This window comes from Erpetoichthys calabaricus, chromosome 11, assembly GCF_900747795.2.
Source record: "Erpetoichthys calabaricus chromosome 11, fErpCal1.3, whole genome shotgun sequence".
Lineage (NCBI taxonomy): Eukaryota > Metazoa > Chordata > Cladistia > Polypteriformes > Polypteridae > Erpetoichthys > Erpetoichthys calabaricus.
Genome location: NC_041404.2, coordinates 137190996 through 137206771, shown reverse-complemented (window position 1 = coordinate 137206771; position 15776 = coordinate 137190996). Strand labels below are relative to the sequence as shown.

Here is a 15776-nt window from a genome sequence, read left to right as displayed (position 1 = left end):
GGGCTTTCATTGGCTCCTTTCCAGGGGTGGACGCCTTTCATTGGCTGTTTTTCAATGGGGCATGGATTTCATTGGCTACTTTTTCCAATTGGACAGGGCTTCCATTGGTTCCTTTTTCAGTGGGGAGGGGCCCATTTCTTTTTTCACATTATTAAATATTTAAAAAAAAAACTAAAAAACTCCAGCTTCAAAATCCTTTTTTTTTTTATTTATTATTATGTCTCTCTAGAAGGTTCTCAGAAGTCGATTATCTGGCGCGGTCACTCGTCCTCGCTTTCCGCCGGCAGGATGATTTTGCTTGGGTCAAAGTAATTCTCCATCATGACGGGCAGACCCCGCGCTTCTCGATCCTTGATAAGCCTCTCGGCTTCCCGCCGGGCCCACTGCCGCATCCTGCCGGGGAGATAAAATAAATAAATAAACAAACAAACAAAAGTGAAACATGAAGAGGAAATTCACATAAAGATGGACACTCCAATATGGAGCTGAGCAGCCTGCTCTTTATTTATTCATATATAGAGCGCCTTTCACCGTTAGCTGATACACTGGCCTCTGTACTGCATTCAGTTCAGCACGGGTGCTACCTTGAAAGGCGCTATATATGCAGTAGAATTCAAAGACAGAGACTGCTGACCAGGCTGGTCGTGAGGTGACACACCTCTGTTTATTTATATGTGGCGCCTTTCACAGTTGGTTTATAAACTGGCCCCTGTACTGCATGCACCTGAGCTTGTAAGGCGCTATATGGGCAATAGGATTTAAAGACTGTGATGAACAGGCCCCTGCATGAATGAATTACAATAAGAGAAATAACTAAATACTGTAAATAAAAGTCATACTGTACAGAGTATGCAAAGCACTGTGTGTGTGTGTGTGTTACCTAGAAAGGCGCTATATACCTGAAGATCTGAAGTAAGGTGCCATGCGTTATACGAATTTCGGCAGTGCCCCAGGTAGACAGATAACTTTATTTGTGGTACCAATGGAGTTTAATTGCTGGGGTATGGCTGTCACCTTGAAAGGCACTATATACACTAAGATGAAGACAGAGATAAGGAACATACCCTTATCTTAATTAAAAGTGATGCCAGGTAAAGCCAAAACCACACAGTATTCAAAGTGCTGTGTCTGTAGTGAAAGGCACTATAAACAGACGGAGCGAGACCCTCACTTGAAATGCTCCTGCTTGATAAATTCCTACCTTGCTGCACAAGCCGCACTGTTCACTACATTTCAAGTTCATGGGAATGGGTGCTGCCCTGAAAAGGCGCTATATACGGAAAGCATTTAAGACCGTGATCAGAAACAGACCCATAAATTACAATAATGTGTCCAGTAGAAGAACGACTGCATAACCGTACTGTACACAGCAGGCCACGTGTTGTTTAGATAGATATAGTGCTGGAAAGGCACTATATATACACAATAAGATCTGAAGACTGACATGAGCAGCAAATGTGCTGTACAATCCCCACTGCACACCACACTTAAGTGCATGCCTTGAAAGGCGCTATATACTGCGACACCTGAAGACAGTGTCAAAGACTCTTGCATGAATTACAAGGACCACCTGACTGGACCAAATGGCACTGAACACAGGACTGGAGCAGTCATGGACACCTTGATCACGGTAGTGCCTTGGGTGGCATGTCCACGTCACCGACTGTTAGACGGGGTGGACTGGTGCCATGGTAACAAGGAAGGCAGGTTTGGCGGATATCATTTAAAAATGAAAAACAAAAAAGATCTCTGAAGTTTTTGGACAAAACAAAAGAAACCAGACAAATAAATAAATACGTAATAGTAAAATGAAATGTGATGATAAAGAAATTAAACGTGTCACAAAATAAATGTTACTTAATGTAATTATTTCTTTCTTTATTTGTTTCGGTGACATTGCATGCAACATGAAATAAGCTGTCACTTTCACTCATCAAAGCCGAGAGGGCGGGCTCTAGCGAGTGTTGCTTTTTGATTGGTGAATCTCCCACAGTGGCCATATGTGCTTTGCTTGGCTTGGGAATCCTGCGGCTCACACTTCAGCTCAGAGATGTTGACTGTGTGCGTCAGATATGAGCTTAAGAAAAAGTTACCTAGAATTTCTGTGCAAAGTGGCAACTTTAATTCAAGAACTCTTGAACTTGTCATCATGGGTCTGCATCTGAACGTCTGCTATAAATGTGCCACAAGATGGTCGAAGGTTTGTGTCCATGCTATCCATTCACCAATCAAAAGACAGGACTTAACACATCCCGACCTCTCGACACTTGACAATAGAAAGTGACACGTTTCATCGCAGGGTAGTGTGGACTGAAGGCAAAAACAGACACTAATGTCACTATTGTTAAAGGAAAATTAATGGAAGGAATTATTAAGGAGATGATTGAGCAGCACACGTACAATTACAAGAGTGTTTCTGAACAGTCAGCAGGGGTTCAGAAGAGGGAGGTCATGTTTTACTAACATGCTGCAATTCTGTGAGGAAGCAACAAAAAGATACAATCAAAGTGGAGCTTAAGATATTATTGATCTGGACTTTCAGAAAGCATTTGATGAGGTGCCACATGAGAGGGTGGGCATCAAACTAAAAGAAGTGGCAGTTCAGGGTGTAGTGTGTAGATGGGTGCAGAATTGGCTCACACTCAAGAAGCAGAGGGTGATGGTGCGAGTAACCTCATCAGAAGTGGCCGACGTTAAGAGTGGTGTCCAGCAGGGGTCAGTGCTATTTTTAACACATATACACAGTACAATCCCTCTTAACCGGCCACCTCAGGACTGGACCCATGGCCGGTTGCCGTTTTGGCCGGTTAATCCGACGCATACCTATTTTCATGTACAAAAATATTTCTAAGGTATGTACTGTACCTCTTCGACGTTCCTGAATAAACCATATGCACAAGGCTTCATCCACGATTTCGCACACGGGTTTTTTTCTCGTACAACAACTGGACAGTGAGGTGTAACGGGTCCACAGCTCAAGTCAAAAAGGCCACTTTTTAAATAAATAATCACCGCACTCGTGGCTTAGCAAGTATGTGTGGCCAATCAGTTTCCATAGAACTCGTGATGCGGGCAATCCTAGCTTAAGTGCACAGGTGAGGAGTCGTCCACATCCGTAATTGTTCCCGGGAACTGCTAATTGCCACATCTGATCCATGTCCCTGTGATAAACAGAAGCGCGAGGCGGCTAGGGGGAGAACAGGAAAGAATGGGAGGTTAATGGAGAAGGAAGCAGACGGAGGAAAGCCGGTGCAGAAGAGCGAGCGAGAGCAGATTCGATGGAGCAAAGGCAGGCAGCTGGGAGGTGAACCCCTGCAGATGAGTGTTTGACCGACACTCGGTGGGGCTGAAGAAAGCGGTCGCTCCAGCTGAGCGATCACGGAGCTGAAGTGACCGGTATTGAAGACGACTGGCCATCAAAAGGCAGCAGCAATCATGGAGGATTTGGGCTGGTTTAGCCCCAGCGTGAGCACCCTGGCCGCTGGGGAAAGAACCCAAGTCTCGGTCCAGATGGAGCCTGACGTAGCCAGAGATCGAAGGGCTACCGGACCACAGTGGAAGGCAGCTGAACCTGCAGGTAGGGCGACTCCCCTGTTGTGAAGCAGGGGAGCCACCAGGTAGAAAGAAGAAGGCACCGTTGAAAATTCATAAAGGAATACATAAACGGAAATCACTCTGAAAGTAGGAGCCTCTCACCTTCCAGGAAAGAAGGAAGTGCATACATATAATATAAAGAAGAACTCAGGATTAAAATCATTTTTTAAATTTTATTTTATTTTAACAGGCCGGTTAATCCGTCAGCTATTTAATGCGAGGCCAGTTAAGAGGGGCTGTACTGTATATTATATATAATATAAGGTGTGAAAAAATGCTGTAAACAAAGAATGCTTTCAGAAATATAAATAATGATTGTTTATTGTTATCAATTTACAAAATGCAAAGTGAGCGAACAAAACAAAAATCTAAATCAAATCAATATTTGGTGTTACTACCTTTTGCCTTCAAACCAGCATCAATTCTTATAGGTCCACTTGCACAAAGTCAGGGATTTTGTAGGATTCTAGTCAGGTGTTTGATCAACCAATTCTACCAAACAGGTGCTAATAATGATCATCAATGTCACACGTTGGTTGAAACACAGTCATGAACTGAAACAGAAACAGCTTAAAACTGGGTGAGGAACAGCCAAACTCTGTACCAAGGTGAGGTTGTGGAAGACAGTTTCATGTCATGGCAAGATTGAGCACAGCAACAAGACACAAGGTAGTTCTACTGCGTCAGTAACACATCCCGTGTTTGCTCCTTCCTCTCCTTCTCTAATGCTGAGAAACTTGTCCCTGCTTTTATCACATCCCGCATCGATTATTGTAATTCCCTACTGGCAGGTGCCCCTTCTAATCTTACATCACAGCTCCAGCTTATTCAAAACTCAGCTGCAAGAGTCCTGACATGGACCAGCAGCAGCGAGCACATCACACCCATCCTGCTCCGTCTCCACTGGCTCCCTGTGTCCTACAGAATCGAATATAAAATCCTACTTATTAACCTACAAAGGTTTAAATAACCTCGCACCAAACTACATCAGTGACCTTCTCCATCACTATGTGCCTGCCCGCCCACTAAGGTCCTCTGATTCTGGTAATCTTGTTGTGCCCCTCACTAATCTACACTTCATGGGTGACAGGGCCTTCAGCTGTATAGCGCCCAGACTCTGGAATGACCTACCAAAATTAATCAGGTCAGCTGACTCCATGACTTCTTTTAAAAAACAACTCAAAACTCATCTGTTCAGGAAGGCTTTTAGCTCAACTTGACTTTATTACCCTTCTCTCAGTTTACTTCTCTGTCAAGATGCCAATGTAACCTGTATGTGTGTGTGCGAGACCATCAATTATGTTGTCTGTTTTTCTTCAGAATTTACTGTCTTAATCTTCTTTATTTATTTATTTTTCTGGTTTGTACAATGCTATATACTGTATATTCTGCCGTTCTTTATTATATTCTGTAAGTGCCTTGAGCATGGGAAAGGCGCTATATAAATAAAATGTATTATTTATTATTATTATCAGCAAGGTCTCTCCCAGACAAAGATTTCAAAGCAGACTGGGGTTTCAAGATGTGCTGTTCAAGCTCTTTTGAAGAAGCACAAAGAAACGGGCAACGTTGAAGATCGTAGACGCAGTGGTCGGCCAAGGAAACTTAGTGCAGCAGATGAAAGACACATCAAGCTTATTACCCTTCGAAATCAGAAGTCGTACTGATTTTATATATATATATGTATGAGGTGGCACGGTGGCACAGTGGGTAGCGCTGCTGCCTTGCAGTTCAGAGACCCAGGTTCGCTTCCCGTGTCCTCCCTGCGTGGAGTTTGCATGTTCTCCCTGTGTCTGCGTGGGTTTCCTCCCACAGTCCAAAGACATGCACATTAGGTGGATTGGCGATTCTAAATTGGCCCTAGTGTGTGCTTGGTGTGTGGGTGTGTTTCCTGCGGTGGGTTGGCACCCTGCCTGGGATTGGTTCCTGCCTTGTGCCCTGTGTTGACTGGGATTGGCTCCCCTGTGTTCAGATTCAGCGGGTTGGAAAATGGATGGATGGATGGATGGATATATATATATATATATATATATATATATATATATATACACACACACACACACACACACACACACACACACATATATTCCTATCCAAATCATATATACTGTAAGTAAAAACCTGGTTATGTCTGCAGATGATACCAAGATAGGTGGACTGGCAGATAATTGAGAATCCACTGAATCATCACAGAGGAACTTGGACAGCATACAGGCTTGGGCAGATGAAATGTAATGTCAGTAAATGTAAAGAATTACACATAGGAAGTCAAAATGTGAGGTTTGAAAACTGAAAGTCCACCTCATGAGAAGGACTTAGGAGTCGTAGTGGACTCTATGCTATCAACTTCCTTACAGTATTCAGAATTCATTAAGAAGGCTAACAGAGCGTCAGGTTCTATAGCACAGTGTGTGGATTATAAGTCACAGGAGGTTCTGCTCAGGCTTTATAACACACTGGTGAGGTCTCAGCTGGAGTTGTGTGTGCAGTTTTCGTCTCCGGGCTACAAAAAGACATAGTAGGACTAGAGAAGAGCGACTGGGCTGATTCCAGGGCTACAGGGGGTGAATTATGAGGAAAGATTAAAAGAGCTGAGCCTTTACAGTTTAAGCAAAAGAAGATTAAGAGGTGACATGATTGAATTGTTTGAAATTATGAAGGGAATGAGTCCAGTAGATCGAGACGGTGACTTTAAAATGAGTTCATCAAGAACACGGGGACACAGCTGGAAACTTGTTAAGGGGAAATTTCACACAAACATTAGGGAGTCTTGGAATAAGTGACCAAGTAGTGTGGTAGACAGTAACACTTTCAGGACTTTCAAAACTCAACTTAATTTTCTTTAGAAGAATTAAGTGGATAGGACTGGCGAGCTTTGTTGGGTTGAATGGCCTGCTCTCATCCAGATTGTTTTAATGTCTTAGTGTGGATGTAACACAAACTTGAAACAAACTCGTACCCGTGATCTGGGAGGTAGTGCACAAACGTCGACCCAAGCACGATGGCGATGGAGATGCTGAAGAAAAAGGCCAACTTCATATTCCAGGAATCCACGTTAGGGTCTTCCCTGCTGAAGCCATGAAAGTCTGGGTTCTAGGAGAAGAGAAAAAAAAAATGTAATAAATTGAAATACAACAGGAGGTGAAGAGAGAATATGGTGTGGAGGTGGATTCACATGAAAGGACAATTCTAACAAGAGCAGGCCACTGGGCCAAACAAAGCTGGCCAATCCTATCACCTAATTTCTCCCAAACGACATCAAGTTTCAAAGGGCCCTAAAATCCTACCAGGCAGCTGCGGTTCTCTGAGTGAAGAAAACTCCTTTTGTGTGATATTAACCCTTGGCAGGTTTCTGACTGTGGCTCCTGTGTTCTTGTTGAATTTGTTTTAAAGGATCCACCGGACTCAATTCTTCCATAATTTTAAACACTTCAGTCATGTCCCCTCTCAAGCACTGGCTTGAACTGCTCTGCATGTGTTGTTCACATTCGCAGGAAGTGGACAGTGCGGACGTCAATCTGGATGTTTCCATTTGAAAAACAAACCCCTCAGGTGTTTGTGCAGTCTGATGAGGCTTACGCTACTACAGACACTCCAGCGTCTACCAAGCTGACCAACAGCGAGACGGCCATATCTTGATCAGCAGAAGGACAACATGCTGGGCCCCAGACAAACAGCTGGACTGAAACGTCTGCTGTACCCCCCCATCACCCCATTTTGTCAGCTCTTCTGGCCAATCAGTTCAAAGGCGGAGTAATGCTTACCACATGAAGGCTGTACGTGGACCATAATGCAAAGTGCACAGACGGTGAGCGACCAAAACACATCTACACTTGCTGTGAGCCACTCGATCGGCATGTTGACAGTCTCCAAGTCAGTAAGTGACAGTGTCACATAGCTAACAATGTCACAGCAGAGGATGCTTGACTCTGCTAATGGAAGAAGAGCTGAGCCTGACTTTAAGAGGAAGAAAAGGAGAAGATGGAGACTCAACTGACCAAAACCGGCAAAGGAAGGGTGAGTGTTATATTATTGTGAGTGGGGGGACCAACATGCCGAGCAGATGCATTTCAGATGTTTTTGCAGGTCTTCCTTGCATTCTGATGACCTGTTGTGTCACACACAGCCCTTCGTTTGTCATTCTGACACCCATGTAACCGGTCTCTCCGGGAAATTCGCCATTTTCGATACACGGTATGATGTCTGAATTATCACATACTGTTTGCCAGTCTGACATCTTTTTGACCACACGACCCTCGCGCCCAATGTGGACACGTCAAGTATAAACCCACCTTTAACCTCCGAGATCCGTCGCAGCATTCAGTTTAACTCCCCATCAATGTCGAGGACAGACAAAACTTGAAATCACCATTGTGACAAAAGAACATCAAAGGATAAGGTTGGCAATTTTCGTATCAAAGTCACAATAGGGATATATTTTAATTTGCCACTTCAAATTGTGTCCCAAAGTGAAGCACATTTTATACATTTAACAGAACAGCTTGCCTTTCTTGTGCTTTATACTGAAGCCAATGGGCACGGAAAAGCCTTAAAACCCACCAAACACATCCACATTGAAGAAGCTTCTGTTTTAGGAAGAAGAGGCGCTTCCCGCGTTTCGGAGGCCTGCTGGTGACAAGTAAACTGAAACAATACACGTATTCCCAGGTTCTTGGTACGGATTTCTCGAGGTAAGGACACGTTTCTTGCTCGCTTGTCTGTTCGTGGCAGGTGCCTTGGGTAGGATTACTGAATGACATGCAGACCCCAATTTCTCTAAGCTCGGTTCTGCTAATTCTCCTACGTTTTGTTTTTTCAGCCATTATGTCCTGCTATAGCTTGTAATAACAGACATACGTGTGCTCAGATCAGATGATGATGATGTCCCCTCACCGAGCTCTGCACTTCACCAGTTACATTCCATCTCATTATTCTGCCTATCGAGTGAGAGTCGCGGTGAAGGGCGCATGTAAGACTTTGATTGCACTTTATACACATGACAATAAATCTGAGCTGAAACGATTACACTGCATTGTACTTTTAATAAAAGCCTTCGATTTATGAAAGGGCCAAGCCAACTACATGTAGCATTTCCCATGTTGTGTCGTTCACATGTACTATAAAAGAAATACTGAGAAAACAAAGGAGGTAGAGTGTGCCAAAGAGCAGACTAAAGTGCCACAAACCAACTACTGAATTTCTGAATGCATGATGAGCTGCTCTGACTGAGGACTTCGACTTTAGTATTCCTGTGCTGAAGACAGGGTAAGAAAAGAACGGAGGACAAAAACTCACCAACACCAATCAATCTGTAAACGCACAGGGAGAACATGTAAAGCTCCATACAGATAAAGGCACACGACCATTCTGCCAACGTCAAAACATCTGCACTAAACTTAACCCTTGGTGAATTGGCATTGCTAAATTGGCCTGTATATGTGTGTGTTTGATCTGCAATAGACTGGCACCTTGTCCTGGTATTGCTCCTTCCTTGTGCCCAACACTGCCTGGCATAGGCTTCAGCGGCCCCGAATGATCAGGTTAGGAAGATGGACAGATGTATGCCTAGAACATCCGTTTAGTTCTCATCCCACTACTGACACTCTGTGACCCTGAGGAAGTCACTTCACCTATCTGTGCTCCGATTGGAAAACCAAAAGAAATGGAACCAATTGCATCCCCGATGTTGTAAATCGCCTTGGAATCAGCCAAACAAATAAATAGAAGTAAAGGTAAAGTAGTAATTGAAGGTCAGGCCAGCAGTCCATCACTAGGCGTACCCAGCAGACGAGGCCGATGTATGGAATCAAGAGAGTGCATCAGTTGCCGGGCTGCTTCCGATGGTGCAGACTTCGTTAAAGGCGCTATATTAAAGAAACGAATGCTTTGTACCTGCACGCCGACAGCTCATTTGGTGTTAAACAGGATTAAATGGCCCTGACTTGCGCCAGGCTTCTCGGGAGGAGTCTGACAGCCGGTGGAGTCCACTGGGCCTTCTCTCTTCTAGTTACGGCTGCAGAGCTCACATTAGGAGTCAAGCCGCACAGCTAAGTGGTCGGTCAGCCTACGCCGCTCCTCCACCCCACGAGCTTTTCGGTATCTCAGTATGGCACGAGCGAGGTCCCGACACGGGGCACTACATGCACGAGCGAGTTCGTGAAAGGCGCTATATGACGCGCCGCACTCTTACCTTCTCGAAGACGTTGACCTCCAGGTGTCCGTCGTCGTCCTTGTGCCCCGCCGAGCCGACGCTCGAGACAGCAGAGGCGCCCGCTGCCGCTGGAGACCGGGACTGAGAAACCATTCGGGTCCCGCCATACAGGCAGCTGCGAAACGCTCGCAAGGCTCCAATATTTCGAAACAACCGCACAGCCATCACTGCCGGGCTGCGAAAGCTAAACAGAACGGCGAGCGGGCCCCGGAACCGGAAATGTCATTCGCGGGCATTGAGCGCAAAGGGAGGTTAGAGTGGTTCGTGAGCGCCGCCATCTTTAGTGAGGAAAGGACAACGACCAGCGATCTCAAAAGACACCAAAGCCACTTCAGGGGCACGGGGGGCGGAGCCAAAGCTGCAGGAACAAGTCATGGACTGGATAGCGCAGGGGTAGGCAACGTCGGTCCTGGTGAGCCGCAGTGGCTACAGGTTTTCATTCAACCCAATTGCTTAATTAGAAACCAATCATTGCCAGTCTCAGACCTTATTTAATTTTATGGCTTGTTAGTCTGTGCAATGTAAGGCTCTTATATCGTAGATTTTTTTCCTTTCCAAGGATATCATCCAAATGATATGAAGCCTAAAACAGATCATTTTCAGTCTGTCACATGTTTCTATTAAGTGTTTTATTAAATCAAACAGTGCATGATGAACACACACAGATGTAATTGGAAAAAAACTAGCTGGAGAACTGCTGGCTGCTTTGTCTTTTACATCTTATTGCTAATAAGGAGCAATTAAAATACTGAATGCAGCAGTTTAAGATTGAAATAAGCAATTAAGGTTGGAGAACCTTAACAAGCGAGACCACTAAAATGAAGCATCAAAATGTCACTTAAGCAATATGTGCTTCATCAGCAATAATTGAGTTCTCGTTAAGGAACTGGGTTGGAACAAAAACCTGCACATACTGCGGCTCACCAGGACCGACGTTGCCTACCCCTGGGATAGCGGGAAGGTAAATTGTGTTTGTAATGTTTATTACCGTTTCCACTGCAGAATGTTCCAAATTTACCGAATACATGCAAATAAAAAAAAAAAAAGGTAGAGATGCGAGAGAATACATAAAACTAAAAGTACGAAGGAATATTAGCCTGACGGCGACATCATACACTTCGTCTTTTTTTCATGATTGGATCAAAGGAAAGATGTGTGTGCGGGGCAAGACCTTGCAGGATTCACTCAATAAAATATACAAATAATAAAAAAAGAATAGAAACTGTAAAATACTGTAAACTGTACATAACATTTGGATGAAACTCTGCAGTGTGAGAAATACCAAATGTGCCAGAATGACATCACCAAAGAGCCACTGAGTTAATTAAGAGTGACTGGAGTGCAAACCTGAGCACCTGAGTCGGACACCATTGATTTGGGAGGTAGGGACTAGTCCCTGGGGGCTAATTCCTTTGCTCCGGCTGGCCTCTTGATTCAAGATCCCACCCTTTGTCATTATCTATGTAAAGCTTACATGTTCTCCCTTCATGCCACATCCTCAAAGACATGAAGGTTGGGTCCAGATTGGGCCAGGAGAGTGCAGTTGGGCCCAGCACGGACGAGTGCCCAGGCCAGGCCTTACCGCCATTGTTAGCAAGGTAGCTTCTGTGGGTTTTGGCACAAGGTTTTGATTTTCTGGAACAATCTATTTGTGGAGTTGAATTTTTTGGTAGCCCCCATTCTTGTTTTTTTTTTTGCCCCAAACTATTTCATGAAAACAACTACAAACACATATTTATATTTCATTGTTAATTAGGGGTGGCTTAAGAAATAAACTATGAAATTCTTAAAGTGCAAAGGAATTTAAATCAAACAAAAAAGAAAGTGAGAAGACCACCAAGTGTCAATGGACCTCAAGACTCATAGCAGGGGATTCATTTTTAAAAACTTTGTATGGATTTGAACATGAAAAAAAATCTGATTTGTAAAACTGCCATAATAAGATGAAATAAAATGGTCTCACTTTAAACGGGGTGGAGTGGATCAAAGTGCCCACCATGCCTGCTGCTAAAGCGGCCCACTTAGGACCAGGACTGGCACCCCCAGTGATTGGCCACTTCTAGATGACCCACAAGTTCCAAATAAAACTCAAGAGTAGTCATGAACAGTGACTGCAGTTTTAAAACTGAAGCTAATTTCCCATTTAATGATTAGTGAATGGCAGAAAACATCCAAAGTCCCACCTTTTAATCTCATTCTCATTGGTACCTTAAAACAACTGCAGATGTCACGATTGCCACGACACTCAGAAATGTGCCCCCCACCCCAGTATCAAGCAGCACAAGGCCTGTGTTGTTGCCACCTTTGTATCATGAAAGCTTGTGAAGCGGGGGGTGTCACAAACACGTCCTGTGCATGGCGGGCAGTTGTCACTTTGGGACTGCAAGCAAGAGAATAAAAGTTTCCAAGCTTTAACTCAGAAAGACTGCGATGGCCTGGAAACAAACCCTCCAGCCACCAAGTGGCACTGTGACAGACACTGACTTTGTCATTTTGTATATTTTCTGTTTTGTGTTATCTAATTCTATACACACTTTTTTTTTCTTGTTATCACCTCCATGTATAATTCATGTTATAATCTTAGGTTAGATAGAATAACCTGACAGTCAGTAACTCAGTGGTTAGGTGGCCATTCCACTTTTTGCAAGGGGCCTGGGGGGACAACCAATGGCACCTGTGACCAGGTAATGTGTTTTGCAGGGACTTGTGTGATCAAAGCTTTGAGGCCAACACTACTAGCATAGCCAGGCAGTTACCTGAATGTACTGTAACATCAAGATGACGTACGGGGCCCCCGATTGCACCTTTAGGCAAAAAGTGTGTGTGGGGGGGGGGGGGTGTCTAAAAGAAAATAGGAACACCAGAGAGAGAGAGAGAGAGAGAGAGAGAGAGAGAGAGAGAGAGAGAGAGAGAGAGAGACCGACTCCATACCCCGGGACATTGAAGGAGCTGCTGCAGCTAAAAGCTGCCCAACAAGATGGCTTCTACTGCAACACAGACATTACCTTCATCTTTATGGAAAGGACCGTTTGAGCTTTCCAACTTTAGCTGCTGACCCACCGAAGGAACTGTGGACCCTTTAGAAACTCAGGAACTTTTGTTGTATTCCCATTACAAGAACTCGGGCCCTCTTTTGTTCCTGGTGGTCCCACTTTCAGGGTCCATAGTTCTTGTTCAACCAGGAACTATCATGGGTGGGGCTCAGGTGATGAAGTGTGCCGATTGGTCGACCACAAGCACTGGTGCCACCTTACAAATCTGTTTGGAGTCTGGAGAGTTGGCGGCGACAATGGAGTGCCACATCACTCTTCATGGCCGCCTCCCTGGTGCACCACATTGAAATGATGTCTTCCCCCCATGAACGGACGATCGCGCCACACTTCAAATCGCGTTGCTCTTTTTTGCACGTCTGTCACATATTCTAACTAAAGGCCGCAGTGGTAAAGCGACACCCAGAAAAGGGGCCAGGGACCATAAAAGGCCCACAGTCCTCATCATACAGGAACGCACAGGCTTCTTGTGGTGGGAAAACCCCTTTTGAAGCCAGGGTGGGTTTTTATTAGCATGTTACATCAAGACTGCACTACTGTTCACTATTTATTTTTACGTCAGTTTTTAACAGATGACGCTTTGCTTTACATTTCTATACAATGTCCGATTATTTTGCGTGACTGAAGTAATAAAAGTAGATGCAGGCCCCTGGAGTGGGGTGACTGCCACATTTCTTCTTCTTTGAGGGGGAAACGCACGAATGCTTGGTAAGCGGCGTTAACCAAGAGCCTCCATCAGTCTGGATTATCTTCGGAGACCGAGGCCAATCGGCGCTTAGTTCTACAGCAGACAGAAAAAAAAGTCTGTACACCCTTATTAAGAACAGCAGGTGTGAAAAATGAAATCAAGATAAATCATGTCTGAACTTATTTCATGTCTGTTGTGAAATTGCAAAAAAAAAAAAAAATAGAAAAACTTGTTTGCATGAGTGTGCACCCCCCCAATACTTTGTTGAAGCCCCCTTTGATTTTATTACAGCACTTGTTCTATTTTGGCTGAGAATCTCCCAGCTTGGCAAACTTTGACTTGGCAATGCTGTCCTGCTCTTCCTATTCAGACGACAGGACTAGAACTCACCAGTCACATGACTTACGGCAATCTCGCCTTATGCGGATGCCCAATAATGTGCGTTTAGGTGTGGCAAGTTCAGCCTCAATCGTGGCCCTTTTAATTTTCCTTGTTCCTTTCTGCTGTGGTACAACAAACACGAGACGTCAGACAGACGAAACCCTCTTCTGTTTCTGCAGCCTAACGCCAACGTGTTTCACCTTCCTCATAGCTGCAGTCTATGCCGTGCACTTAGGGGTGAGCGCTTGCTTACACGGAGCCCACCACAACGACTACAGACCAATAAAAATGAATCAAACCTTTCAGATTTAGTCAGGCAAGTCACAGAGCGGTCTGACCGATGTCACACTACACAACTGTCCCCAAATCACTGAGATTATGTAAATGACTGAAAACTGTAAGTTGGCCCACCACATGACCCTACTTTTTCCAGTTATGCCTCACATATTCAGCAAGAGGCTGATTTGCTACTTTGTAATGTGAACTGCACATCATACATCTTGTCCTCACTGCGTCTATTAAAATCAATAAAATCTTTTTAGGTAAAAATTGTGCACTGTGTAAATCTACCACTGTTCTGTCAGGTTCCTGATTCCAACTAAAGCTCATCAATTTCTGTAAAAGTTCCAAGATCCGCAGTTGAAGTCCAAAGTTTCCATCCACTTTGGGTGAACTCTTTAAAACTCGCTTTCTAACCCTCCACAGATTTTATCCTAAAACACTTTACATTTGGCAGATTGTTTTAAGACGGCACTTTACATTTGGCAGATTGTTTTAAGACGTCAATGCCGTGCAGGGCAAAAAGTCATTTTTCCCACCAGTGTTCACGGACCTTCACCTTTTATTGACGATAACACAATTCCAGTGGGTCACTTTATAAACTGTGTCTTCAAACAGCTTGGAAGATTCCAGAAAATGACGTCAAGTCTTTGGCTATCAGAAGCGAAATGTCGAATTACCTAATCAGCCTCACTGGAATCAACATGTGAATGGATGTTAAGGCCCGCCATCAAACTCGCGGCCTCTTTGCTCGATATAATGGGAAAAACCAAAAGAAATCAGACAAAATCTCAAGACAAAAATAAAATGGTGGACCTCCACAAATCTGCTTCATCTGAGAACAATTTCCAAACACCTGAAGGTTCCCCATTCATCTGTACAACAAATAATACAGAAGTACAAGCAATATGGGACCATCCAGCCATCACACCGCATTCTGTCTTTAAAAAAAGAACGGACTTTGGCACAAAAAGTGCAAATTGATCCCAGAACAGCAGCCAAGGACATTGTGAAGATGCTGGAGGACACAGGCAGATGAGTAAAACGAGTTTAATATATCAACATAATCTGAAAGGCTGCTCAGCAAGGAAGAAGCCCCTGCTCCAAAGCCACTAAAAAAAAAAAAGCCAGACTGCAGTTTGCAGTGGCACAGGGGGACAAAGAGCTGACCTTCTAGAGAAACATCACCTGGTCTGATGAATCCAAAATCAACTTGTCTGACCACAACGACCATCGTTGCGTTTAGAGGAAAAAGGGTAAGGTTTGCATGCTGTCCAGCACTGGGGTGGGAGTAATGTTGCAGGGGCTGCAGGAGGGATTGATGCACGTCACAAAAGAGATGGCATCATGAGGAAGGACAATGGAGAGACACTGCAGCAACATCTCCAGAGCTCAGCAAGGAAGTTGAAACTCAGTCGCAAATGGGGCTTCCAAATGGACAAGGACCACCACCAAAGTTGGGGCAAAATGGACAACAAGGTCAAGGGATTGGAGTGGCCGTCACAAAGCCCATACCTCAGTCTGATTGAACATTTGTGGTGTGTGAGTGAGGAGGCCTAAAAACCTGTCCCAG

The 15776-nt window shown here is 44.4% G+C and overlaps 1 protein-coding gene across 1 annotated transcript; it reads right to left on the bottom strand.

The window, feature by feature from the left end:
* Positions 1–183: 183 nt before the first annotated feature.
* Positions 184–10029, bottom strand: ndufb11 (NADH:ubiquinone oxidoreductase subunit B11). The gene is made up of 3 exons (XM_028814059.2): positions 9785–10029; positions 6554–6687; positions 184–393 (listed from the first exon to the last, which is right to left on the bottom strand). The coding sequence occupies exons 1-3, from the start codon at positions 9968–9970 to the stop codon at positions 261–263; spliced, it is 453 nt and encodes a 150-aa protein (XP_028669892.1). The 5' UTR covers positions 9971–10029; the 3' UTR covers positions 184–260.
* Positions 10030–15776: the final 5747 nt, after the last annotated feature.

What these genes read in the sequence shown, in the direction of transcription:
- ndufb11 (XM_028814059.2), bottom strand. Translation starts at nt 9,970, where the DNA reads ATGGCTGTGCGGTTGTTTCGAAATATTGGAGCCTTGCGAGCGTTTCGC. An exon ending in AGGTCAACGTCTTCGAGAAG is followed by an intron (nt 6,688 to 9,784) that starts GTAAGAGTGCGG and finishes CTCTTCTCCTAG; the next exon opens with AACCCAGACTTTCATGGCTT. An exon ending in CACTACCTCCCAGATCACGG is followed by an intron (nt 394 to 6,553) that starts GTACGAGTTTGT and finishes TCTCCCCGGCAG; the next exon opens with GATGCGGCAGTGGGCCCGGC.